Source organism: Netta rufina (genome assembly GCF_964035555.1).
Source record: "Netta rufina genome assembly, chromosome: 3".
Classification (NCBI taxonomy): domain Eukaryota; kingdom Metazoa; phylum Chordata; class Aves; order Anseriformes; family Anatidae; genus Netta; species Netta rufina.
Window position 1 is genome coordinate 62,353,181 of NC_140125.1, and position 25,987 is coordinate 62,379,167.

The 25,987-nt window shown below is 37.3% G+C and overlaps 1 protein-coding gene across 2 annotated transcripts in view; it reads right to left on the bottom strand.

Moving 5' to 3' along the window:
• Positions 1 to 1,271: 1,271 nt before the first annotated feature.
• Positions 1,272 to 25,987, bottom strand: part of SNX14 (sorting nexin 14) — a 53,033-nt gene continuing 28,317 nt past the window's right edge. The window contains exons 16-29 of one of the 2 annotated variants that reach the window (XM_084283301.1): positions 25,814 to 25,840; positions 22,035 to 22,167; positions 17,019 to 17,220; positions 15,954 to 16,037; positions 15,717 to 15,817; positions 15,238 to 15,349; positions 13,345 to 13,385; positions 13,043 to 13,162; positions 6,917 to 7,040; positions 6,267 to 6,431; positions 5,088 to 5,183; positions 4,221 to 4,312; positions 4,008 to 4,064; positions 1,272 to 1,476 (exon numbers count right to left, since the gene is read on the bottom strand). In XM_084283301.1, coding sequence (XP_084139427.1) covers positions 1,438 to 1,476; positions 4,008 to 4,064; positions 4,221 to 4,312; positions 5,088 to 5,183; positions 6,267 to 6,431; positions 6,917 to 7,040; positions 13,043 to 13,162; positions 13,345 to 13,385; positions 15,238 to 15,349; positions 15,717 to 15,817; positions 15,954 to 16,037; positions 17,019 to 17,220; positions 22,035 to 22,167; positions 25,814 to 25,840 — 1,393 coding nt within the window. In that variant the 3' untranslated portion in view covers positions 1,272 to 1,437. The remainder of the gene's footprint in view (positions 1,477 to 4,007; positions 4,065 to 4,220; positions 4,313 to 5,087; positions 5,184 to 6,266; positions 6,432 to 6,916; positions 7,041 to 13,042; positions 13,163 to 13,344; positions 13,386 to 15,237; positions 15,350 to 15,716; positions 15,818 to 15,953; positions 16,038 to 17,018; positions 17,221 to 22,034; positions 22,168 to 25,813; positions 25,841 to 25,987) is intronic. The other variant, XM_084283302.1, reaches the window with a different exon arrangement.

The window sequence follows — 25,987 nt, forward strand, 5'->3', positions numbered from 1 at the left end:
TGTGATCATAATTCAAAAGCCTATTTCCTACATGGGGAGGCTAAGCTTAAAAAATACACAGGCAGGCTAATGAGCATAAAGTCAGAAGTAGGATGAAATGCTAAGTCTACATTTCTGACGTTTTATCAAGGAATGATTGCTTATAAATGAGTATAAACAATGTTTTTTTTTAAATATAATTTCCATTCAGAATTTTGACATCACTGTACCTCCCTATTGCTTATTGCTGTATTAAACCAACATGCATAATTTTGAATAAAACTACTTCGATTTTCTGGAAAGCAAATTATGCTTTTTTTCAAGAGTCAAGCTACTCACTTAAATTCAGCACATCTGTAGATTACATGGAGGAGTTGTATAATATTAAGATAAACTCCAGTATATTTAAATTTCAAGACATCATTAGTTTTCACATAAATTCAAGGGTTGTGCATGAAAAGATCTGGACTACACAGTTGCATTAAATAAGCTGCACTAGACCAGGGAGACAAATAGCAGCTGACCTTGACACAGAACCAGTTCTAATGTGGCACTGATGATTCGTCAAATCTAGCTCCTCAAGTTATCAATTTACAGAATGGTCTTCCCTAAATCAACATAAAACCAGTAACAGAGACTACATTTATAGACTGAGCTGTACCTGCACTTTTTTTTTGTTGTTTTGTTTAAAAACAAGTTACAACTCCTCTTTTGGTATACCCAGAGGGAAATAACATCTCTACCTTCTTTTGGCAAACAGAAGGAAAAAGTATAGACAAAAGCAGTATAGACAGTTAATGCAAATTGTATAGACAAAGAACAGTAATGCTGCATTAGATAAGTTTGGCTTGTTTGTAAAAAATAAAATAGGGAGTGTATGAAAAAAATTTCAAGGAATGTCTATTAACATATTTCTGTGGTGTTCTTTGAGTAAAACTTCTTAAAAATCTATGTATAAGTACTTTTAAAGTGTCTTTTATAAAGGCTGAGCCGACCAATTAAGGTTTACAGGAAAAATCTTCCATACATTTTTGTGCTAATAAATGCTTAGTAAACACTAAGAACAGACTCATATAGCCTTTTATAATCCTGTGTTCCTAATCTATTTTTCGAAGTGTCCTTACAGGAAAGCAATTATTACACTTTTAGCAAAGGTAAAGATGTAGGCTGCTCTCCTATTTTATACCATCCTGTACTTTCACATGCTTTTTTCATTTGTTTGGGGGAAACAAATCTACTTACTGATAACAGCTAAGTAAATTTAAATAAAAAGTACAGATATATTATTTACTGTAATTGTTATTAAATTTTATTGTCTTTATTGCATAAAGAGGTTTTTAGAACTTAGATTTTATGTTATTTACAAGAAAATATACAATGCAAGGTTAAAATATCACATGTCCATTATGTTAGTGCACAGCAGATGCTTCCACCGCATGTCCAGCAAGGTCCCTGCATTCACATCCAACATGACACAGAGCTAGCTTCCTTCGGACCCTGTTGAACAGTAATCAAAACAGAAAGACTTAACTATGATAACACATTTACATATGAACAGCTGATCTGATGTGCAACGATTAATGATATTTGAAAACAACCACTTGAAATCAGAGATAACAGAAAGGAAGGCTACTGCTTTCAGGTTTTTAATGCTATTAGTTGAAAGAGATTTTATTCCTACTCTGGAATTTCTCACCTCCTCCATCCTTAAGTGCTAAATACACATAATTTCACAATGTAGCAATTTTCTGATTTGGAAGTGGCACTGGCACATTTTTGCAACTGGATTTCTTTTCCTGCTCTGCTAGGAAAGCTTCTCCTGTCTCAGCTTACCCTTTATCTCATATCCTGTCCGAACAGGCTTCCAGGGGACTGGCTGTATTATTGTATCAAAGGCAAAACATAAAAGTGCTTTTCAGTTCTTATCATTAGAACTGGTACACTTTGGCATGCTGACATTAAACACAGCGTATCTGTAGTGATCCACTTCGTATCTGCATTGGTACATGCAGTAGGATTTGACTTCAACAGGGGGGCTGACATCCCCCTAACAGAAATTTTCCCATTTCTCCTATTGCTATTGCCCCTGCTGAACGCGCAGTACTCAAAATAAAAGTTCCAGGATGCCCCAATTTCTCTCTAAACTGAGTTGAAACATTTTCTGTTCCTCACTGTAACTATGAACACACTTTGATGTCATGCAACTCAAGAAGGACCCAGCTGCTCAACAGAGGTAAGTCACTGGGGTCATTTTTTTCCCCAGTAGGACTGATAACTAAGTAAGAACCAGCCATTAAGCTTGCCAATTAAAGCTGTTTGGAGGAAACTATTTTCTTTCTAAATGGTTTCACGGTCAGCTTGCAGTGATTTGGGAGAAATTGCATTTTGAATTGAGGGCTCCATATGAAAAACACTGCCCTTCACCCATCCTCTCTCTCCACCCTGCTTGTGCCTTTTCATACTGACCTTCCCTCATTTGCCCCACTTAGTCCACCACAGCCCTACAACCCTCACTACTACATCCTACAGGCAAACATCACGGAAGCAGTCCTGTCTTCTGTTTTACTCTTGGCACATCCAAAACAGGAAAACTGCTGAAGTTCCTGGTTGGAGTACCTTCTTTTCCTTTCCCTTACCGAAATCCAGCCCAGCAAATACTCTCCCTCCATGCCCATCACCAGCCTCAGCCACATGGGACATGCAGAGCCCAGGCCTCAACACTTCTGGGTCACTGGACCAAAGGGAGCCTCAGAGATCCCTCCTTGCCAGGTGTTTTTCTGCAACACTGCAGAGCAATCAAGCAGTGGCACGCAGTTACAGGGAATGAAAGGATGGATTAAGAAATTGCAAAAACCTTAATCCCCATTTAAATTGAATAACCTTTTCTTGTTTTGTGTTCAAAGAAAAAAAAAAAAATCCCCATTAAATATATCCACTGTTACTGAACCATGGAATGGTTGAAGTTGGAAGGGGCCTCTGGTGGTCTTCTGGTCCCTTCAGCATCTTGGTGGCCCTCCACACAACTCCTTCCAGTCTGTCCAGGAGTCCCAGGTCCTTTTCTGCAAAGCTACTTTCCAGCTGGGCAGTCCCCAGCATATGCTGGTGCATGGGGTTGCTCCTCTATTGACCCCTGGGGTACCCTTCTGGTTACTGGCCTCCAGTTAGACTACAGATCATCACCCTCTAGGCATGACCAATGCTTTTAAGATTATTTAAATGCTTAACACAAAGCCTTTAACTTTTTTTCCAGCACTAACAAGACAGACCACTGTTCCTATAGATAGCTGCCGAGGTACAAAACCAGCTCAGCGCAGTAAAACAGCAGGGCTAAGTCAGGTCTTCCAACGCAGCACACAGGTCACTAGGCTACTTCCTTGTTTGCTTGGTCGGCTGGATCTTCTTTTGTTTGTTAACTGCTTGAACACAGCCACGATGAATAGGCCAGCTAAGACCTGATGCACAAAGTAGGTTAAACAGGCTAAGCTGGTCTCCTTTCAATGAAAACACCAGAAGGTGCCCTAGCTTGTTCTGACATTTATCATTTGTTTCTGTTTACTATGCAAAACAAACCACTGCCGGCACTCCTGTGGTTTTCAGACACAGGGTTCATGCAACAAAAATCTGAATGACAAATAAGGTGGGGTTTTATTTTTTTAAAATGAGATGGGTCACAAACCTAGCGATATGCGTTTGTATAGAATTTGCACAACACAGAATGCTTTCTCCTTTATCTGGATAGTGGAACTTAACATAGAAAGGCATGCAGATCCTGGCAAGTGATTATTCTGCCCAATAATACTGAAAGGCACCCTTACTGCGTGTCAGGTGAATGGGCCAAAACAGATTTGCAGAGACCTAATTATCAGAAATGTAAGTAATCTGGGTTTCAATGATTTCAATGCATTAGTAAAATACAGATTTTCCACCAAAAATTTAAACTTATTACATGGGAACAACAGAAAAAAACGTAGCAAAGAGCAATAGTAGCTTGAAGCAATCTGCAATTCTTGAATAGAGTTACTACATACCTTACTTAGCTCTGGGAAGAGTTCTTGAATCCCAATGTCCAACAGAACATAAGTTAACTGAAAGGAAATAAAGCAAATAACATCAGCCAACCATGAAGAATATGCCAAGGCAACGTTATTGCTTTTTGTCTTTTGCACTGAATGAGTCAGTCCTCTGCCATAGCCATTCATTCACTTTAGGAAATGGAAAGTTTCTCAGGTGTTCCAGGTTACCTGTTTGTTGAGCACTGGTTGTTGCATGCCATCGAACAGAAGCCTGATGCCTTCGTATTTAGCTTCTTCCCCAATGCACTTGCCGATTAAATCTAGGCCAGATACCACCAACAAATACACAAGTCACTGGAAAGCACTGCAAAACAGCTGTACTAGGTAGTTTGTAGTATAGCACCTGGTTAAGTAACATCCCCTGCACTAGTTTCAGCTGACATAAAAATAACTCCATAATTCCATGTGAGAGCATTTTTGTTGAAGTCCAGTAATATAAAAAATTGGTTTTATTTAAAGAGAATTCAAGTTTTATCCCTCTGAAGTAGTCAACAGAAAATAAAACACTCATCTGGTTCCTCCTTTTCTTAACCCCCATTTTCAGTGCTGCAAACTTAAATAATTATTACGCTTTTAAAATTTCAACCTATTGTCCTAATACTTTGTTTAATACACAAGCTGGAACTTTTAAATTACTTCCTGAATAACCCAGAACATTGGCTGCTCTTCTCTAGTTTATACAGTGTAATTAGGGCTCAGATTTATCTCATGGCTTCACAGTGCCCCTTTTTTAACCCGATCTTCATCTGGATAAAATATAAAACACACAAACATTCTAAAAATGTAGAAATTACAGTTTTAAGCACCTTTGTGAAGTTCTCATTTATGTTTTTATGAATGACTACACTACCTACAACGTTACTCAGTGACAGTGAGGTAAGTGATGGAACTGAACTCTTTAACAGTATTCTAGTCAACTCAAACCTCAGCAGCACAGGAATTGTTTGATTTTGAAAGCTGATGTTACTGTATTCAGGTTGTACTTATGTTTGAACATTTAACCATATTCTTATAAAGAGTCGTTAAATAAATAACCTGGAATGTATCTCATCATTTCTTCAAAAGTCTGCTTTGCTCGCTTCTGTTTATCCTGGAGAGAGCGAGGTTCGGTATTCTCACAGAACACAGCATCTGCAGCAAAGACACATTGAAGAAACTGTCCTTAGGCAGCTTATCACTGGCATAAAAATGTTTTGGATAATGGCTTCAAAGTTGAGCTTCTTTTCTGTGTAATCTTAACGGGAAGGGAATTCTAAACCTTGCCAGGTAATAAATAGTCTTTTGATTACATCAGCCTCATCAAATCCATAGTAATCCCCCTGCTTGAAGGATAATAATCTTTTGCCAATTTGTTTCCATTCTTTTCAAATTTTTAAAGCATTATCTTCTGGGTTTGGATCAATCCTACTTTAAGTTAGTTATAATCTCCTTACTTACAATTTTCCTCGCCCTTTCAAAATTATAAACAGTATTTACCTAGGACACTATCTCAAAATTTCAGATTTACCTACGAATGAAAATAATTGCTGTTCATCAGAAATATTTGGCACTCAGTTTTGGTTTTAAACTCTAAAAGTCTTTCTCCTTTTTTGTCTTTCACACGATTTCTTCTTGGTTTGATACGGACAGAGCTGGTCTTGATTCCAGAGCTTTGACCACATTTCATTTAGCTCAGAGTGTGGTCAGATTATTCTTCCCTGCATTTGAGAGCTTGTGTGTTGCTTTGGGTGTGTTGTTTTTTTGTTTTGGTTTGGTTTGCTTTTTTTTTTTTCTTCTTCTCTTTTTTAAACCTCCCTCCGCTTCCCTTATTTGAAGGTCAAAAACACTCAAGCCCTCTCAAAAGTCACCAGAAAGAAAGGAACAAAAAATTTATGATAAAAGACTAATGAAGCACAAGTAAAAACTAATTTAACAAAAGCATGAACTATTCACATACTGACGTACTAACCCACCTTTATTCTCTTTTTCTTGTTCTTGCACACCTCAGCAAATTACTGTTCATACTACTTAAATCATGATTGACAGGCAATATAGCTAACTTAACATCTTTCAGCAACAACCTTTTAGAATCTTTTTATAGATCCACTTGATTTTTAAAGTTCCACTGGCTTTAGTCAGGAATTTTCAAAGTTTGGTACTTGGAACTTAACAGAAGGGAATTCAATTATCAAATTAAAGTGACACTGCTACATCAAAGACGTAACCATTACTAACCTCTCAGCAGTGTTATCAGAGAAACCAAACGGTGTTCCTGAAATAGCTGTTCCAACTTATAATGCAAGTAGTAGTCTGTGTACAGTTCCAAGGTATTTTTGAAGAGAATTCTTCCTCCCATCAAGAGATGATGCAGCCAGTCAGGAATGCGGAAAACTACCCGACCTGCAAAGTTACAGCAACAAATATTTATATGATTCCCCTAATAGGATAATAAAGGAGTCACTTATTCAAAAGAAGAAAAAAGATCGTAAACTAGCAGATATTTTAGTTTTGGTAGTGCAATGCTGGAAAATGACTATTTTTCACGTTGCTTTTCAACTATTTTAAATTATTTTTATAAATTAGTTCCCAGAGCGCACAAAGCAGCTTAGAGGCATCTGAGAAAGGGCACTACTTCCACAAAATTAGTCCAAGATGCAGAAAGATAAAAACAGAAAAACTGAACAATGAGATAAATTGTAATATTATAGCACAGTAAAGACTTTTTTTAGAGTGTTTATGTTCCTAAGCTGTATATTGTTAACATCGCAAGTCCTTAATCATTACTACAACCAAATTTTATTTCTTACCAAAAAAAAACCCTGAACCTCATAATGAAAGTATATATATAAAAAGTAGAAGAATAACTAAAAGAAGTCACTTCTTACCGATATACATCAAGTAGTCATAAACACCTTCCACAGTCAGCATTTCCATGAAGTAGTTCTGATTTTGTCGTCTTTCTGTATTCTCAGACCGGTTTGCATTATTCTTGAATAAATCATTGAAAAGCTAAAAACAGAAATATAACTTGGAAAACACTGCATTCAAAAATAAAAGGATAACCATCAGGTTTCTGTAGCGTGTTTGTTTTTCATTAGAAGTAACTTTGTTTTCCAGAGCTTTCAAAGAATTCATCAGTTTTCCATTATATCAAGTTGTTTTTTTTTAAAAAGCTGTTCACTTTCCAAAGGGAGAAAGCATAAAAAGCACACCACATGCTGCCAAGATATGCAACAACCAAAACCTCATGATTCAAAATGCGGCAGCGGTGCAACCAAGACATTAAATCACAGGCCCTTTTGCTCCCAATACCTTCACACATCTAGACTTTATTACAGGCCTTGCTCCTTTCATGCACCCTGTTCTGTCACTGAGAGGCATAAAGGAGACGAGTGTGTCAGCCATAAATTACAGGAGTACCCTACAACATCCAAGCATTCCTGAAATATATTGTTGCCTTGTATTTTGAAACACAACAGGTTCTGGACAAAACACTCACCTTTTGTGAGTCCCAATTTTTCCTTGACAGATCGATTATTTATAGTAGAAACTTCATGTGTCTTTAAGTTACCAAAGTTTGGGTTTCTTTCTATTTATCCCGTTTCCCATTTTATTTCTTCATCATTCTATTTTCCCATGTTCCCCACCACGATCCCTCCTTTTCCTTGACTTTGGATATCACAATACTTGTAAAATCCCAAGATGTTTTGCCCTGCAACCTTTACGGAGTACCACGCCACCCAGGCACTAATCCTTTCCTCCCAATCCCACCAAGCCTGTGGGCTCCAGCAGCTGGAAAGGAAGTCCTCTGAGACCTGATGCTCTTCAGATCTGACAATACCTCACAATACACAGTAAGAGTTTATTTAAAATTATTCTATCCCCAAACCTGTTGAACCAAAGTTCAGTAAAAAAAAAAAAAATTATACAAAATACTATTGTATTTTGAAAAGAAAGCTCCAAAGTTTTTGTAAAGCTTCTAACTAAACTGTCTCAGAAGAAAATATAGAATAATTGTAACATTGCCTAGACTGAGAAGATCACTACTGACAAATTTAGTAGTAGTACTACCAAATTAAAAATAGTTGCAAAGAATGGCTAGCAATTTGCTTGTACTTGGTTTACCCTCTAGAAAATCATTCTCCCTGTAGTAGATAAGGCCATTAAACATACAAATCCCAACAGACCGTGAATCATGCACATCTCTACACAGAACCATCTGCAGTCTTATGAAAAAATACATTAGGAAATCTGGTAAGATTCAGGTTTTGACTCACACTTCTTCTTCAGGCTCTTTCTTTCATAAGTGCTGACTTGCTGGCATTATCACCTTCCCAAAGTTCACTCAAATTAAACAATACCAGCTTGTTACATAAATTACATGAAAGAGCAAATATAGCTAATGTATGTTTGACGACTGGAATCCAAGAAAGCAACAAACCTAAAAAGAGCAGATAATTATTCATGCCTACTGTATGAAAGCATGCCTGGTATGTTGTTTAAAGAACCCTATATAAACTGAAGTCTATGTGCCTTCTCAAAACTAAAACTACATCGGAATAGTTGAATTCTTAGTTGAATTGTTGTAACTTAAACAAGAACTTCATTTATTTTTTAGGTATCCCCCACAATCCAGCAGAGACAATAGGTATTGAACCAACTCATAGCAGCCCATTGTGCAACAGATAAAGTTTCAGAGGAGTGTGCACAAGCCAAATTAAATGATTAACTCTGGTGGGTAAACTACAAAAAAAACATAAAGGCTATCTTTGACAAAGCTTTCTGACTTCCTGAAGTTATTTTTACTTTCACCCCAAACCCAAAAGCAATATATTTCAGATACTGTACGTACCTCTGCACATGGATAATCTTTCTTGCTCTGTAAATACAACAGCTCTATGTTCATTGTCAAGCTCTGAAAGCTCATGCTTTTGTAAATGGCATTTTGGAAAGCAACAGCAGATCAGTGTACGCTGAAGTTACAAAGCCAATGAGCAGTTTTTATAAATTATATATTTTGCATTGGTCCAGGATAAGTGTTTACTGTACAGTCTTTAGCAATGCACACCTGAAGGATGCAGCAGCCATAACATCTTTGCTCCGAATGTATTTTGACTCCAAGGAAAGCAAAGTGAAAAATGTACAGCTGGATATCCAACACAAACACGGAAATTATATTCCTAATTTAGATAAGCACGTGATTTTGCTTTTTCATGTTTCTGCTCATTTTAGTATTTGAGACGTGATATAATGCTCACTATTGTAATTACACTAAAAAAGACAAGCAAGACAAACTCCGATGTTATCCTTAGTCAGATCTTTAAGATCAAGCAGTAACTGTGATTGCAACTCTGAAATATTCTTAAAATGCTCTCAAGGGGGAAGTTCCAACATAATGGTACAAGCTCTTGAAGAGAGTGAAACATAAAAGGCACATACAGAGAACAACCAAAGTAACCTCCTGTACAACAGGCTATCTATTGTACTTCAACGGGAAAAGCTAACAAAATGAGCACTTGCATGAAGTGTCTAACAGAAAGAACAGTTATTCAGCTGCTACTAAGTGCATCCGCACACGTACACCCATACACTCCAGTACAGGTGTGAAGCTTATAAAAACAATACCGTGATTATGAACAATATCCACAACCAGAGGCATGAACGTCCCCGCTGTTCTTCCTGTTTGTTTGCAAAGCACAAATGAAAAAAGAATCATATAAAAGAAAAAAGAGTGTATGTAGTGTCTAGACCACATCAATTAGCGTATAGAAAAGAAGCTGTTTTCCTCCAAGTAACTATGCATAAATACAGATTATACTGCTGATGTTTCAGAACAGTTCTTACTGCTGTTGGCAGGCCATCACAAGCCAGCAGAACAATGCCTTTGTAGGCATGTTTTTCAAAATCTGCATCAGCTGAGAAGTCCTGACCTATTCTAGCAGGTGTGACAAAAGTTCATTCAGAAGACTATCAAGCTGGTACAGACGTACAGAACAACAACATAGCTGGGAAAGCTAAAAATCCTGTTTGGTGCCCCTTAGAAGGGTGCAGGGCTTTTTGTTTGTTTCTTTGTTTTAACCAGGAAGGTTGGTAACTCTTTTGATCTGGTGAGTCTGAAGCAGGATAAAAGCCAATTGCTGGTGGCTGTACTGAAGTTGACCACCCATTTTCATTATGCATTTGTAACTGGAAAGTTTTCCACTGATATTTCAGGCACGAACGCATACGCACACCAGGAACAATCAGAACAAAGCCGCACGCAGATCTTTCAGAGAAGTAGGCACATTTCTGACTAAACTCAAGCTTTCATCTGCCAGGCCTGACTGTTCAGCCTGCTGATGACGAGGAAGCCTGGGTGTGCCCTGCTCATGGCATTAGAGTTGGCAGCACAAGCACCCGGAAACACGTTCTTGTACTCTCAGCAGATCCCAGCAGGCTGACACTAGAATAAACAGATCTGTTCCAGATAAGCTACATGGGAACACTGTGGCAACGCAAACATCAACTGAATATCTGCCCTAGCTTTCACCAAAAACTGCGTGGTGAAGAACTTTCTTGCTACGAAATAACAAGCTCTTCTCACAGATGGGTGCTTAGAGAGAAAGGAGCGCTGCAGCCTGATCTGCCTTCCATCTTATTTCCATGTATCTCGTCATTGACTCCATACAGGTAGCTCACACAACCCTGGCACAAACATTTTGCATACGCCTTCATCACCAGCTTCCGTGTGGAAAGGGCACAGGGCTGCTGCGCAGTGCTTATAATCTTTGTGAAGAAGTCATGTGAAACAACACAACTGAACACCTCAAGTCTATGCTACATGAACTGGGGGTGGCCTACCTTCATCTACCTGTGGACTGAACAACCCTGGGTGCCTGCATTCCTACACAGCATTTTCCAGCTAATGTTCATCTGAAAGAAATTCAGTTAGTAAGTTCAAGCACAGCTCTCTAGTGTGGTGGTAAGCAGAGACAATTAGGAGATTTGCTTCCAAAAGGAAACCAGCGGTCCAAACTAAAGTGGTACAGCTGATGAAACCAGCGTGGCTTACAGATCGAACCCAAGAAGGGACAAAATGCAAATGGCACAGCGTCTTGGCACCTGGCACAAAGCTTTTCCCAAGCATGAGCTGACTCAAGAAAGAGAAACTGGTTTCCAAATGAGGCATGAGCAGCATAGTAAATCAGCTGAGGAAGGCTGAATTTCGGTGTGCATGGAAAGACTCAGCAAAACCTGGGATATCAGATCTCTAATAATTGCAGTGACCGTGTGATGAAGCACCTGTGCCCTGGTTAAACTGGTAGATGGCAAGTTAGTGAGCAAGCAGTCTGCAGATGAATTGCTCGTACATTAATGTTAGTCAAAATTTGTGGTGTGAATTGAGCACAAACAGATCTTGTCCAAGGAAACTTCAGTATTATAACATGAAAACCACAGCATAGCCAGCTCTTGACTTTCCTGGGATCACCATGCCTGAAAAGGATTGGCAAGACCTCATTTCCAAGCCTGAATTTCTGCACATGTTCTTTCACAACAACGACCCACTGACACTTCAGGAAATTAGTTTATACTTTAACTGGGCAATGTTACATACTATTTTTAAGCTCTTTACAAATCCAAACTGGTTTTAAATACCGTACCACAAAGAACCTTTTCTTCACTGGAAAACTTCAGAGTGCAAAGCTTGTTCCTCAAATATTTTAAAGTATGTTAAATGTATCAAAATTATTAACACCAGAACTTCTTGACAGATTATAAGTACAGTAAAAAATTAACTGATTATTCATACTTTGCCACAGCATGCTGCCAGATGGTTTATGAAAAATATTTAAAGTATTATGCCTGTACTGTTTCAAACAAGTCAAAAATTCTGCATCTGATTTTTAAAACTACTGATGGATTTATACCTCACTGTATAGACAGCAACAGCAAAACATCTGAACCCTGGAAATACTGCCCAAGGTTTAACAAAAGTCTTGAAATGAAAACTAGTAATTTTCTATGTAAGCATATGAGCTAATGCTACAATATTGGTTGTATTAATTCAGACTTCAGGTTTAAAAGATGAAATCTAATGAAATTAATAGTTTTAACTACCTAGAATCATAGATTGCCTTGGGTTGGAAGGGACCTTAGAGGATATAATTCCAACCTCCCTGCCATGGGCAGGGGGCACTTTCCACTTAATCAGTATAGAAGTTTTGTAGCTGCAAATTCTTCTAATGTCATAATACTACAAAATCATCCATACAGAGGGAAATTAATAATGTCTACTTTTACAATGGCCCATCACCAGAGAGAACTATAAATGGATCCTGGGCTTCTAGCACTTGCAAAGAAGAGAAGGTGCATAGACAGTACTTTTCATTAATACTCCTCCACAGCCTTTTTAAAACTTCTGAAGCTCATGGAAATCTTTCTAATTGGTTTTACTAAGCTCTAGCCACAAATACAGGTAGGTTAAAAAAGGAACTAGCTATCTTTTCCTATAGTCGAGAAAAATTCAGTATGGAAGCACTGGGGTTTAGCTGTGATGTTACAGAGAAAGACTGATAGTTGAGAGCTGTAACATATGCTAGACATTAGTGATTAGTATAGTATCATAAAATTGATAAACGCGTATCAGCACTTTGAAAATTTTGGTCTTAGAGTCCTTCGGCAAGTCATAATTTTGTCAAACACTTCGGCTGTTCAAATAGGAAGCATTACAATATCCCCCATTTAATACACCTGCTTTCGCTCTTCTCTCAGGACTTCCCAGACTGTCTACTCTGTATCCTCATCCCCAAGTCCAGTAAGAATTTTAGAAGTCATTTACCCTAATGTGTAATGAGTAAAATGCAAGTCAGAAAGAGATAAAGCTCTCTGTACTACTATTCTCTCTCATGTGAAAAGTCAAAACAAATCAGGTATGCTGTTCTATTCGTGCTTTTTCTGTTCATTCTCTGCATTTTCAGAGTATGGTAAATTTTCCCCACTCATGTAAAGTGGAAGAGGATGACTTACTGTACCTTCTTGTTGTTTTCGGAAGTGGGACTCAGAATTGTAAGTTCAGGCCTGCTTGGTTTAGGCTTAGGAGATTCACAGGAGTTGATAAAATTCATGATGAAAGGCTCCAAATGCTGACCTTTCTGAAATAAGATATGAGTGACCAGTCACTTGAATAATTTGGGGGGTGGGGAGCACACGAGGAAGACAAACAACAACAAAACCCACAAAATATGAATTCCCAAACAAGTTTTTGACTAGCCTATTAGTTACTGTGGTAAAATTAGTCATTGGAGTTAAAATGTTGGGAACCTGGAAGACATACCTCTTTCATCAGCTTTCCTGGAACAGATTTTATAATCTTACCTATAATTAGGAAAAAAAAACAATGTATCACTGCCTGACCGTAAACAGAACACAACTCTTTTCCTATCCTCCTACCAATTTTTCACATCCTTTACGTAGCCCATTCAGACAGCAAGCTCTTTATAGCATCTTTAAAGATGCATCTAAAACTTTAAAAATATTTGTAGATATTGCCTAATAACAGCTACATATGACAACAAATTACTAAGCCACAATAAACAAGACAGTCTTCTCTGCCAGTGTCCAGTATTTCATTTAAAAATACTATAGTTTAACTTTTTTTTCAAGTTGGTACAAAAAGCTGTGAAAACAGTCTTTCACACATTCAGCTTATAACCTAGTACTTAGTATTCTTTAAAATAAGATGCTTAAAATACAAAAATTATACAGATGATTATCTGGTTTCTTAAAAAAGTAATCACAGTTTCCAGTGTCTAAATTCTTACACCTTCATAAACATTTATCACAAAAAAAGTCATAAAAACTCAAATCTTCTTCTTGCCCTAAAAAGATCGGCTATATCTGGAGAGATTCTAGAAGGGTGCAGTCTTAAAAATATTGGTGAGAAAAAGGTTTACAAATTGGATAGGCTACAGCTGTGGTCTTAAAAAGTAGCTCTTCTGTCCTGATAAGGTGATACAGTGTAGTAACTTTAAATGTGGAAAAACTAAAGTGTATAGGATTAGTTTTATTGCTCTAAATGTAGTGCTTATCTACATATCATGAATTTTGGAACTTACATTGGAAAGTATGTAAAAAGGATTAAACAATAATTAAAATTATTAGTTCTCATAAAAAGCCCTACCAAAATGCCATGACTTGTAAAAATAATAAATAATATTTATGGAAGGGAATCATACTCTCAGACATGGGATGCCTTACAATGAGCACCCTAAGCTTGTTTAAACAATGCAGTTTCATCTAGAGGGAAGGTTGTGGTTTTTTTTTGTTTGTCTTTGTGTCTGGAACAAAATAACAGCCTTTAACTGGAAGACAACCATCAAAAATCATTCAACAGTTTGGTAGCATGCTAAGAGCATGGCCACCCCAGCAGGTTCACACAATGAGGGGGAGAAGCAGAAATGAAGCACTGCAGTTCAGACACAACTCTCCTGGACTATATTGGTGCCAGAACTACAAGAGCTACAATTACATGAAGACAGAGAAGCCACAAAGGTAAGACTTAGCAGCTCCAGCACACTATTGGGAAGAAGCTGCATTTCTGGCCAAGCTGTGAAGTCCCGCTGCAGTTCAGTTATTGGATTTATTATCAAGTTTTCCATTAGATGTCAAGAATTTCTCTACCTCAATTTCCATTTGGCCTGCCTACATCACACATACCCCTGCTTCAAATAATATTAAGCAGCTCATGCTAACAGGGAATTGAACACTAGTTAATATTAAAAATCTCAAATATTGCACTTTTCAGATTAAAATAAATATTTTTTAATCAACTAACACCCAAGGGTAGATTACATTAAGAAACAGTTTACGCCATCACACCTGTAAAAAATGACTGACTTGTAGAGATGTAACTTGTGACAATGCCCTAAGTCTTCTTGTCCTATGAAATTTGTTAGAGAAATCTTATCACCTTGCTTGCTGACACAAAGGTGCAAAGCAACCACTTAAATGCTTTTTTCCATAATCTTAAAATGTGTTTTTTCTTTAAGGAGAAAGTACTAGCATACCTTACTTTGTGAACAGTAATTACAAGAGCTGTGAAGGAGCAGAGTTGTTATTTCCCATATGCATATCCTCACACAACAGTATCTATTCATTACTACCAGTATTCAATCACAGTATCAGAAGTATTATTATTTGTTAGCACAAACAACTGCATATTACATACCAAGATTCACATCGGGCAACATTTTATCAAGAAACTGAGTCTCTCCTCCATTAGGGGACAGGAAGTCAGCTAAAAGTTGGCTGTTACTTAGTTCTGGATGTTGCAGAAGTTTCTTTGAAATTGACAGAAAGAGAAATATAAGTACTTTAATCTTCAAAAAATCAGTTTGTCTATAGCAAAAAATATATACACAAAGAACATTATCATAAAATGGCTTGGGTTGGAAGGGACCTGAAGTATCATCTAGTTCCAATGCCTCTGCCATGGGCAGAGGTGCCAACCCACTAGATTACATTACCATAGATACTGTCATCTCCGAAATATTTGTTTTCAGTCACATGAAACTTTACCTGCAAGCTTTACTTGTCCACTTGAACCCTTTATATAATCCATTACTTAGAAACAACAAAAAAAATAGCAGATATTTATTAGTTTTTTATTCTTAGCTTAGCATATTCTCTCCTTCAGAAGTTTGATACCTGCAGATATTCCTGAAACTCTTCCCTCTTGGATTTTAAGAACTCATAGTTCTTGGGGCCAATGATTCTCTTTGAAGGAAGCTGAGCATCAGGAAATGTACCTAATAAAGATATCAAGCAGGTTAAATTATTCTTGTAACAGAGCAAACACTGTTTTCTTTATTTTAAATTCCAGCTCAGTACTGAATAACAATCACAGTAGTGGGAAAGTAGGTTTCTAGGTGACAGAGAACATACCATGAAACTCCGTTAGCTTGGACTCGAGCACGTAAAATTCAAGGTACCTCCTGTAGACAGACCAGTGTTCAGGCTCATGCCCAACTGAGGAAACAAAAAAAAAATACAGTAGTAAAAGATAAACCAGGTTATATACCACTTGATAGATGAATTAAGCAACAGCAAGTATATGTTAGACTTTTATATGTTGGATTATTATAGGAAAGACCTCAATATTAGTCCCCCATATTGCAGTAATTAAAAAAAAAATCCCAGCTAGGTATTAAAAGTATTAAATCAAAATGCATACTAGACAGAGAGAAAAGGTACTAGCAAGGAAATTATCCCATTAAGTGATTTCCTAAATACTAATCAGTAGAGCACTGCATAACTTTAAAATGTATTACGACTATGTTAGATCTATTTTTCAAGCTTTTAACCAAGTGATTTACAGAAATATTACTTGCTGAATACATCCTTTGCACCATCAGCTTCTATCCTTCTTTCTCCTGGAAGATATCACTACACAGCTCTTAAAAACTTCCTGCTTACTGTGGAAGTATTATTATTATAACACAAATCCATGAAGTCCCAGTACAATGCTATTCTTTGACTCAATATGGATGTCTTACTATCTAAATACTGAACTATCTGCAGGCCAGGGTGGTTCCCAATAAAAATAGCTTATTTTGCTAAAAGTTATATTTTAAGGTCATAGAAAAAAAACATTTATTATTCATTATTACAAAGTTCAAAGAGGGTGAAAGAAAAATATGCCAGGTGTTCATTAATATGAATCACAGGATCAACTTTTTTCCCTTCTCTTTTGGAAAAAGAAATTCTCAAACTTTTGCATGAAGTCTACGTGGAACTGATTCATGCTGCGGAGTCAATTCTCAACTTGTAAATATTAAATGTAATCGTTTAGCTTTCAAATACACTTCCCCAGAACTTTCAAGTCTTTATTTTGAAATCAGAAAAAAAACAAGTATGCCTAACACACTGGAAACAGCTATGAGAATACATCATAACAGTATTTTGAGTTAATTTTTAAATGACGTTTTATTTATCCACAACATCCCATACCTGCCCTTCTATCATTTCTCTCCACATCAATGCAGAACACTGGAATTCTCTCCTTTCTGTCTTTTCTTTCCAAGGAGGGATCATCAAAAAAGTCTACATATGGGATGCTAATTTTCCATGCAGAAAGGTTGCGGGGTGTATTTGGGGTAGTAACAGCCTCCTCGGGAGAATCATCTTCCATCACCATAACACCTTCTTCAATCTGTGAAGATTCAAACATTGACTAGAGTTAAACATTCAACAGAGTTCTATTTTAGTAGGTTCAGTCTACCTTTGCAAAACATATATGACAGTAAAAGAATCAAGTCTTTAAGTACATGCTCCAGATCACTAGGGAAAAAAGAGCAAAAATCCGTATAATTAATGGAGTTTTCAGGTAGATAACTCTTTATTTTTAGAATGACTGCAGATTAAACTGAAGTTAGCAAATTTTAATAATAACTGAAAACTTTTGTAGTGCTATCAAATTTCATATCTGATACTTTAGAGAAGAGAGAGAGGGGAGAGAGAAGCAAAGCACACAAGAAGAGACAGCTAGAAGAATGTCTTCGACACAGACCATCTGAGTGCTACAGGAACAGTGCATTTAGCTATGCTACATTTTCCAACATACTGGTACTCAAACTGAAGACTCGAGCTTATTAGGTCAGGCCAAGAAGCTATCTAAACACATGAGACAGAAGTCAACAATGTACCAATCTAACAGGGCTCCCTCCCAAAAGCTGAGTGTGATGGAGTATGCTGCAGACACGTGAATTTGACTTGCTCTTTAAGGTGCAACACAGCCAAGACTAGGAGTGAATTATTTCCACAGGCCAGAGCTAGTTTTATGCAAAGCCATCGTCAGCATCACTGCATTTCCCATCAGTTCCAGTTTCAGCATCACATTCCCATAAAGAGAGGCACCAGAGAGCAACAGAGATATAACCCTTGCTGGCAGCTCCAATGCTGAAGTTTCATAGGCTCAGACTCCACACCATAAAATACGAAGCTGTTTTTTCCGTATGCAAGAAGGCCTTAGAACCAGTGCCATGTGAACGTTGAAGAAATCCTCCCAAACTGGATCTGTGATCCCAGCACCACACTGACATGCTTTACTTTCCTGATACTGCTCATTACAAACAGGCTAAACTTCCCACAGGTAATGAATCACCAAATTGATACTCAGTGCACTAAATTTTTATGTTCTGGTACCGTATTTTTTTTTTAGGATCACAAACAAAGATTATCTTAAACATTTAAGTTGAAAAATCCAAGCTTAAGCAGCTATCCTTGGGAAGCAATTTATTTGTACAAACAATGGTTAAGCTGATTCTCATTCAGCAGATGGAACAAAGAATAGTAGAAAAGCGACCAGAAGTAATGAAAATTATTTCTGCAAATGAGACAGCACGTGTGAAAAGGAAGAGTAGCGCTGGTCTTAGACTCAACTATATAGACTTAAGAATACCACCATTTATTAAAGTGAAAATAGAAAATTTTAACGTACAAATTTTAAACATGAAACTAAAGCAAACTGAAAAGCTTGAGTCTAATTTTAAGTTCTTTTCCCTTAAGCTTCACAATTTACAGCTGAACTCCCCACAAAGGCAAAAGCCTAGATGACTTAACAAGCTTTGCCTGGGTTGGGATAATCTAATTAATGCAGTATAGCACTACAGCATCCCTGAAATAATTTCATGAGTTGCAGATTTGGCTCCCCACATATTAACAAATGCATTTTGGCTGTGCTACAATATTCACACAACCATGACTCAGCTGCAGCTGAAACACAAATGGTTCAACTCACTGAGGTGGTTTCATACCTACAGGTAATTAAGCTTCTCTGTGTTGCTCTCTCACTCCTCAAAAGGCCAGGGGCCAAAAATATGATGAAAAACCCATGGGTTGAGATAGGGACGGGGAGATCACTCAACAGCTGTCATCATGGATAAAACAGACTTGGTGTAGGGAGATTAATATAATTTATTGCCTATCACTAGCAGACTAGAACAGTGGGAAGCTAAAACCACCTTCCCCTCATCCACCCTCTTCTACCTCCTCCCCCGAGTGGTGCAGGAGAACAGGGAATGGGGGCTGCAGCCAGTCCCTGATGCATGTAAAACCACCACACTTTTTCCTTCCATTTACCCAATTTACTCAACAAAAAGCGAAGTTGTGGCAGGCAAAGAGCAATCTCAATTCCACATAGAATGCACTCTGCTAAGATAGTTCACAATTTGAGGGCTAAATCACAGGCTGTGCTCTTTCACTTAATCAAAAATAATTAATCAAAAATAAACCAAATTAATCAAAAATAAACCAAGCCTGAAACAAACAAATTACATGATACAACTGTAGGACTAACTTACAGAAGAATGGAATAAATGGGACAGATACTCTCTGAGCAGCAACTACTTGCTTAGGTATAGATTTCATCAAAACTCAACTCTTGCCTACATTTTCTAGTTTATTTCTTCCTTTAATTTACCCTCGCTTGCAACTCTTACTTCTCATTTAGTTTTATGCATTGTATTACCCTAGTGGCTGACACAGAGATTGCACTGACACCACTGCACAGAGGTAGCATAAGGACAGGATATAGAGGTCAGCTGTCTTTTGAGATGCTTATAGAGGGGCCATAAACTCGCTGTCTTGTTCTCTTGACCCTTCTGAGGCTGTACTCCATCAGCAGCAGTTCCACACTTTTGTAACTTCCCTCAATCCATCACCTGACTTCCAGCCTGGTTTTGGCACTAATGCTATGCATATTCTCAGGCATTCCCACTACGGGAACCACAGCACTTCATTAATTATAATCCAGGAAGCATGAACTTTTGGAGGTTATAATCCTTTCTAATCAGGCCCCCAATCTATCACAGTTATCAGTTGGCTCAGTCTCTGTTTATTTTACCCAACAGAGACACAAATCCAAGCCTACAGGTCTTCTTGCCAACCTGGGAACAATACCCATGATACAATATGCACAACATCTTGTTATATTTAAATTTAGTTTACAAAAGACCAAGTCTCGTTTCATGGAATTACTGTTATCATGTTAGCAGCTTACAAAGCTATCACTCAGAGCCACAGAAGAATGCTAGTACTTACATGTACTTCTATCTGTACATGATTTCCTTAAACCACATGATTTTTCATACAGGCTTTTAATGGTAGCCAATAAGACTTTCTCAAAAAACAAACAAACAAACAAACAAACAAACCTGAAGCTGAGACGTTGTTCTGATTTTTCTAATAATGCACAGAGCTCCATTTCACTACCATTCTTCACCTTCTATCTACCTTGAATCCGCCCAGTTTACATGAACACCAATTACTTCAATACCATATTGAGATCAAACTCTAGAGTAAGAAATGAATCCCATTTGTTCTGCACATGCACTAATCAAAAGTTGCTAGGTCTGTGTATTGCACTGCTGCTGTTTTACAATTATACTGTCTGAAGCACTTGCCAGATCATGTTTTGACTAGGACAGCTCTTCCTCTGACTATGTGACACTCACCAGGAAACTACACTTCAGCGCTTACTGTGATATTGTTAAACTATTAAATTCTGTATATTTCATATTCACTCAGGAAGCGAAGCCACGGGTCTGTCCAGCTCATTGGATGTATAGGAACTTTCCCATTATTTAGGTGTTTTCTTTTCCCTACTCTTCTTCCCACCCGTGCTTACCAAGTGAAAGGAGTGAGGTATTTCCCAATGTTTAGACAAAGTGATTTTGGTAAAAGCGTAGTATCCTCCCTTCTCCTGAATGTATTTAATAAAAGGATTTGAAATGATGCTGCACTTAAAACTTTCTATTCTTGCCTAAAAAAACATTGTCAGTTTTCTCCATAAAGATTAAATTCTACATTGTCTGTCTCTCACTGAATTCAGGAACTTCTCACAAGTAATTTCTTGTGCTCTGAAACAAAAACATGTTCCCTCTCCAAGCTTTAGTACAACTGCTTCAATAATACTTTTACTACTCATAATTCCCTTATTATACGGGAATTATACTTCTATATCCCTTGGCTACTAGAGCCTGTAAAGCAATGTTGGAAAATTAACCCATTTTCATCAGAATCTGGCCTCCCAAGAGTGAAAAGATAAATGACATCAACAAGAACTTAAGTGCTCAAGAAATTAATTGCAACAATTTAAAAGACATGAATTATACAAAGAGAAGAATATTAAGAAATGCAGAAAATTCTCAATTTAAAGAAAATTCATTTCTAGTTCTACATTGCTGATTCTTTTCCACCTTCCTCTGAACACAATTCTGAACAAGATTAATAACATAAATTTGTATTTAAACTTATCTTTAGGTCGTGGAAAATGAGCTAGCAGTTAATCAAGGTGATAAACATGTCATTTGGTGAACAACAGGTACAAAAGGCTGAAGACACATTGTTAAAAAAAAATTCTACCAATATCTGACCAATTCTCCCGCTTCTTTTAAAATTCTCCATTTATCCCTCAACTGTGCTTCAGACAGAAACATCTCGAGCAATAATTCTACCACTGGCTCTATTCACTGCTGTTTGCATGAAAGAAAAACATTAGCTGAAGTTGACACCCAAGACAAATTAGAAACAACTACTTAGTTTATGATCATGAGAGAATACAATGGATCACGGACCAACTTCATAGCAATTTCTCCATTAATTTATTTAATATTTTTAAGGCCTTGTGGCAAATTTCAAAGTAAAAGCCATGTCCCATGAGTATCTTATCACCCAGAACTATAAAATGGCACAGCATGTTTTTTAGAGAAAAATTAATTGCTTAGAAAACAATCTGACAATACTACTTTTATTATTTCTCTCTACTAAAGCTCAAAAGGTAACTGGGGACGTAGCCTTGACTTATGAACAAATACATGGAAAATGAGGCTAAGTTGCTGGTTTCTGATTACATTATTTATGGAATACCTGCAATGAAGACAGCAAAAAAGACAAACTTCACATTTTCAAGTAGGAAGGAAAACAAAATGATTAAGGTCAAGTAAAAAACATAGAGCTTTTACTCACAAAGTCATCTTCTCCTTCATTTAAGTTATAATTAGGCAGCATAGCTCCTTCCATTGCAGAACTCTTGAATACGCCTTTTATTTTGTTGCCTATTCTGCTGATTCCAAATGATTCTCCTCTTTTCTGTGTGGTCCTAGGATTACAGAAGCCAGAGTTCACAGTACAGGGCATATTACACAGCAGCTCAGCAGGTCATTGCCCAGAATTTGCAGATTAAGAGGAGAAATAAAAAAAGCAAACCCACATAGTCAATACCTCTACAATTCCACCTAACTTAAAATTCATTTATGGCAAACTTGTTTGTTGATCAATCATCAGAATTTCTTGATTGGTCTTACCAATTATTTCTTACCAAGAATTTCTTGATTGGTTTGGATTTCCCATCTGCTTAACTATGAGCTAACATTAGCACTCTTATAACAACATCACAGCAGTGCAGTCCATAGAATAAACAATTAACTATGCAAAACAATTTTGTTATGACAGCAGAGACTCTGGTATTCCTACGGGCATGCAGACCAAGAAGGTCACTAACTCTGTCCTTTTCCATGTACTCTCATTTAAACATTTATCCACTGTTGCCAAGTACTATAAATGGTGTAGTTAGATGCACTTTTCACATAAACATCCCAGAATTTTACAAGCATGTACGATTCAAGATAGATCTTGACTTTTAAGCATTAGGGACAGACAAAAGGAATGCACAAGGAACAAGACTGAGCATGAGACAAAACAGATGCAACCGAAAAATCTTGGCTTGAAGAGTCAGCCTGAATGAAAGATGAAGACATAACATTTTCTTAAGAAATAAAGCAACTTACGATAATGAGTCCTAGAAGCAACAAGTTACGGAACAAGACAGTTTGGGCAGGAATAGCACTCTGCACTGAGAGAACAATTTCACAGCATTCTTATGGCCTTACAGAAGGCTTAGTACAGAAGACTGTTTCTTAAGTAGAAATGCAAGTCATGACTAACTCTGGGAAGAAAAATGTTTATTGTGTGTGGAATCAACCTGAGGTTACTTACAGCGATTTGATACTTACAGTTAATAGGGAAGAACATTACAGATTACTAAGACTCAAAGGACAATTAATATTTTACAGTACCAAAAATATCCTAAATAAACGTGGATTTCCTTTAAATGAAAAACGTCAATACTACTTTTTAGTAATTAGTAACAAAACAAGCAGGTAACGTGTCTCCATCCCTCATAAAACTATGCAGCCATCACCAGTTGCTGACTCAAATCACCTCTGTGTTACTAGCAAAAAACATCTTCCTGTTTATAAAGTTTACCCAGACTGTGTACATGATTAAAATTGCATAAATAATCCACTGTTCTTTCAAGTCTTTTGCTTTTGCTCTCTCTTATCATTACCAGCTCCAACAGAGGCAGGCACCATCTCTCTTTTCCATCTCTGCTAACCAAAGATAAGGTTGCCTGACTGCAGCATTAATCCATGCTCAAACAATCCTACTCAATTTAAAAACAACTTCTGTGTGCTATTGAGCTGAACTGAACTTCTTCCACATCTGGGATCTACCTGAAGCGTGTGCAGGAACTTAAACACAAGGCTAGCAGCATATGAATGGTATTCAAAGCTAAACAGCTTTATAAGAAGGTGAATGCTTTATACTTCTGACTTGACTTTTGAAGTTTTTGTCATTCCTATCAAAATTTTACTATTCGAAGTCTTGAGAGCTGCAAATTTGTGCAAGCTTGCAGATTTAGTAGAGTATCCCAGGCTTGGATTTGTGAAGGTTTGTTTTCCCTCTGCTAAGGCTCTAGCAGTAGGCAGAATACAGCTGTGCCTGTAAGACCATACCTCACGAATAGTACTACACTGGAACAGTTTTAAGTTGACAACCTAGGATGGCCCTCTCTTCACAGTGATAAACACAAGTTAAGAACACACACTGGTGACTCAGAGGCTACACAGACACACAGTGGGCAAAATATGGTAAAAACATAGGACTGGTTTGGTAAAAAATACTTGAGCAAGCACACAGAGCATAAACGAGATTAGATGAGCATGGACAAAATCTGGGGAAGTTAGTAGAGACATGGAGATAACTGCATGTTCAGACTTTTGAAGAAGCTGAGCAAAATTAAAAAAACACCCAAGAATCAGGATGGAAAATAACAGATTCACTGGCTAGGTAGAAATAGAAGAAAGAACTTGAGGCTAGGTGAAAGGGAACAGATGGGATTAAGACATGGCCAGGTTCAAAGCGGGGAAGAAGAAAGAGGAGAGGCAGTGGCCAGTTTGGAAGAGGAACCAAGTCTGCCAAGACTTGCCAGTCTGCTACTGTCAACAAATACAAACAAAACTTTTTATTGGGAAAATATCCCACTCCCTCTAGTGCTGATCCACAAAACAGCAATGTTAGACCATCAAGGCAAGGCTCTGAGAGGGAGAGTCTGCAAGTGCCAACATTCCCGATGAATGATGTGATGACAGCAGGTCAGATTTATTTATTTATTTATTTATTTAGAGTTGCAGAATTTACATAAATGTAACATATAAAATTAGAGCTGTTAATCACTCAAGAGCTAGGAATTGCAGGACACAGATTGCATTAGTGCCATTCCTTAATCATGGGGGGTCACAAAATAATTTTCTTATAGGATCCCTGGCTCGTTCAGTGCACAGAACAGATCTCAAGTGGCCCTCAAGTCAGGGCTATGCAGTTGAAGAAAATTGCTGTGAACCTCTGCATGGTAAAGTACCACTAGATAGGCTGAATCTATCAGACAAACCGATAGATATGTATGAAATCAGAGTATCATTTTTTTTTGGCCCAAATCCCTACACTTGATTAGGAGAAATGCTGAGTGTGCAGAGCTGCACTTAAAACCAACAAGCTAAATTATATTAATGCTATTTCTTGCCCAGCACACTAGCAAATTATAACTCCATACACTGAATTGGCACATAAAAGATTTAAAAGTTTCCATTAACTTGATTCCTAATCTGTAAAATGAAGTTGCTGATGTTCCCTCAAGACTCAAGAACGCTATGAGTAATACATAAATACCGATGCTACCACTGACAATACAAAGGAAAAGCCCATAATGAAAAGATTTTTTTCTGAGTTTGGATAGAATGTATTTGAAGCAGCACAAATAATGAGAAAAACCACTGAGCAGCTATTAAGACGTTAATGAGTGACCACAGACTACCTAGAGCATGAATAAAGAAAATTATATAAAAAAAAAAAAAAGCACATGTTGTAATCAAACCTCTGACAGTCACAAGAAAGGCTGCATAGATGATTAATTTGGGAAATTGCTGTCTTTGAGTATTTAACTTTAAACATAATACTCATAAAGCAGTTATGTTTGCATGCAATGCCAAGGCAATTCTACTAGACACAGCTGTACAAGGTAAAACGAGCAGTTAAGTGGATGAAACCTCAAACACAATCTGGAAATATGATATGCAGGGAAGAAAATTGTGGAAAACTTTGGAAGAACTAAAAATCACAGGCAAAAAAACACTTCAAGTTATGTAAATGTATTTCCAAGCTAACAACAGACAAATAGTTAACAGCAAAGAATATTAATATTTTGCAAACTTATGAAAATTAGTAATTAAGCAATTTCTAAACAAATGTGAAGATGACATGGGGAGAAATGCAGTTAAAATATGACATTTGCACGTTTTTAAAAGTAAAACGGATGATTAATTGCTGTTATAAAGGCTGTGTGATGTAGTAATGATAGATGCAGCACAAGTAGCACACAACATTTATTGAGTGTTAGATAGACTTACCGGAAGTCATCCAAACTCAGGCTACTTCTGCAACAACAGGCACAAAAATTACCCCCGAGCCCAGGAGAAAATAATGTAAAAATAAAAAATAAAAAAAAATTACAGACCTATCTCAACAATACTGACTAGGGCTTGAACCATCACTACAGATTAATCAAAGCCATGGTAGAATAG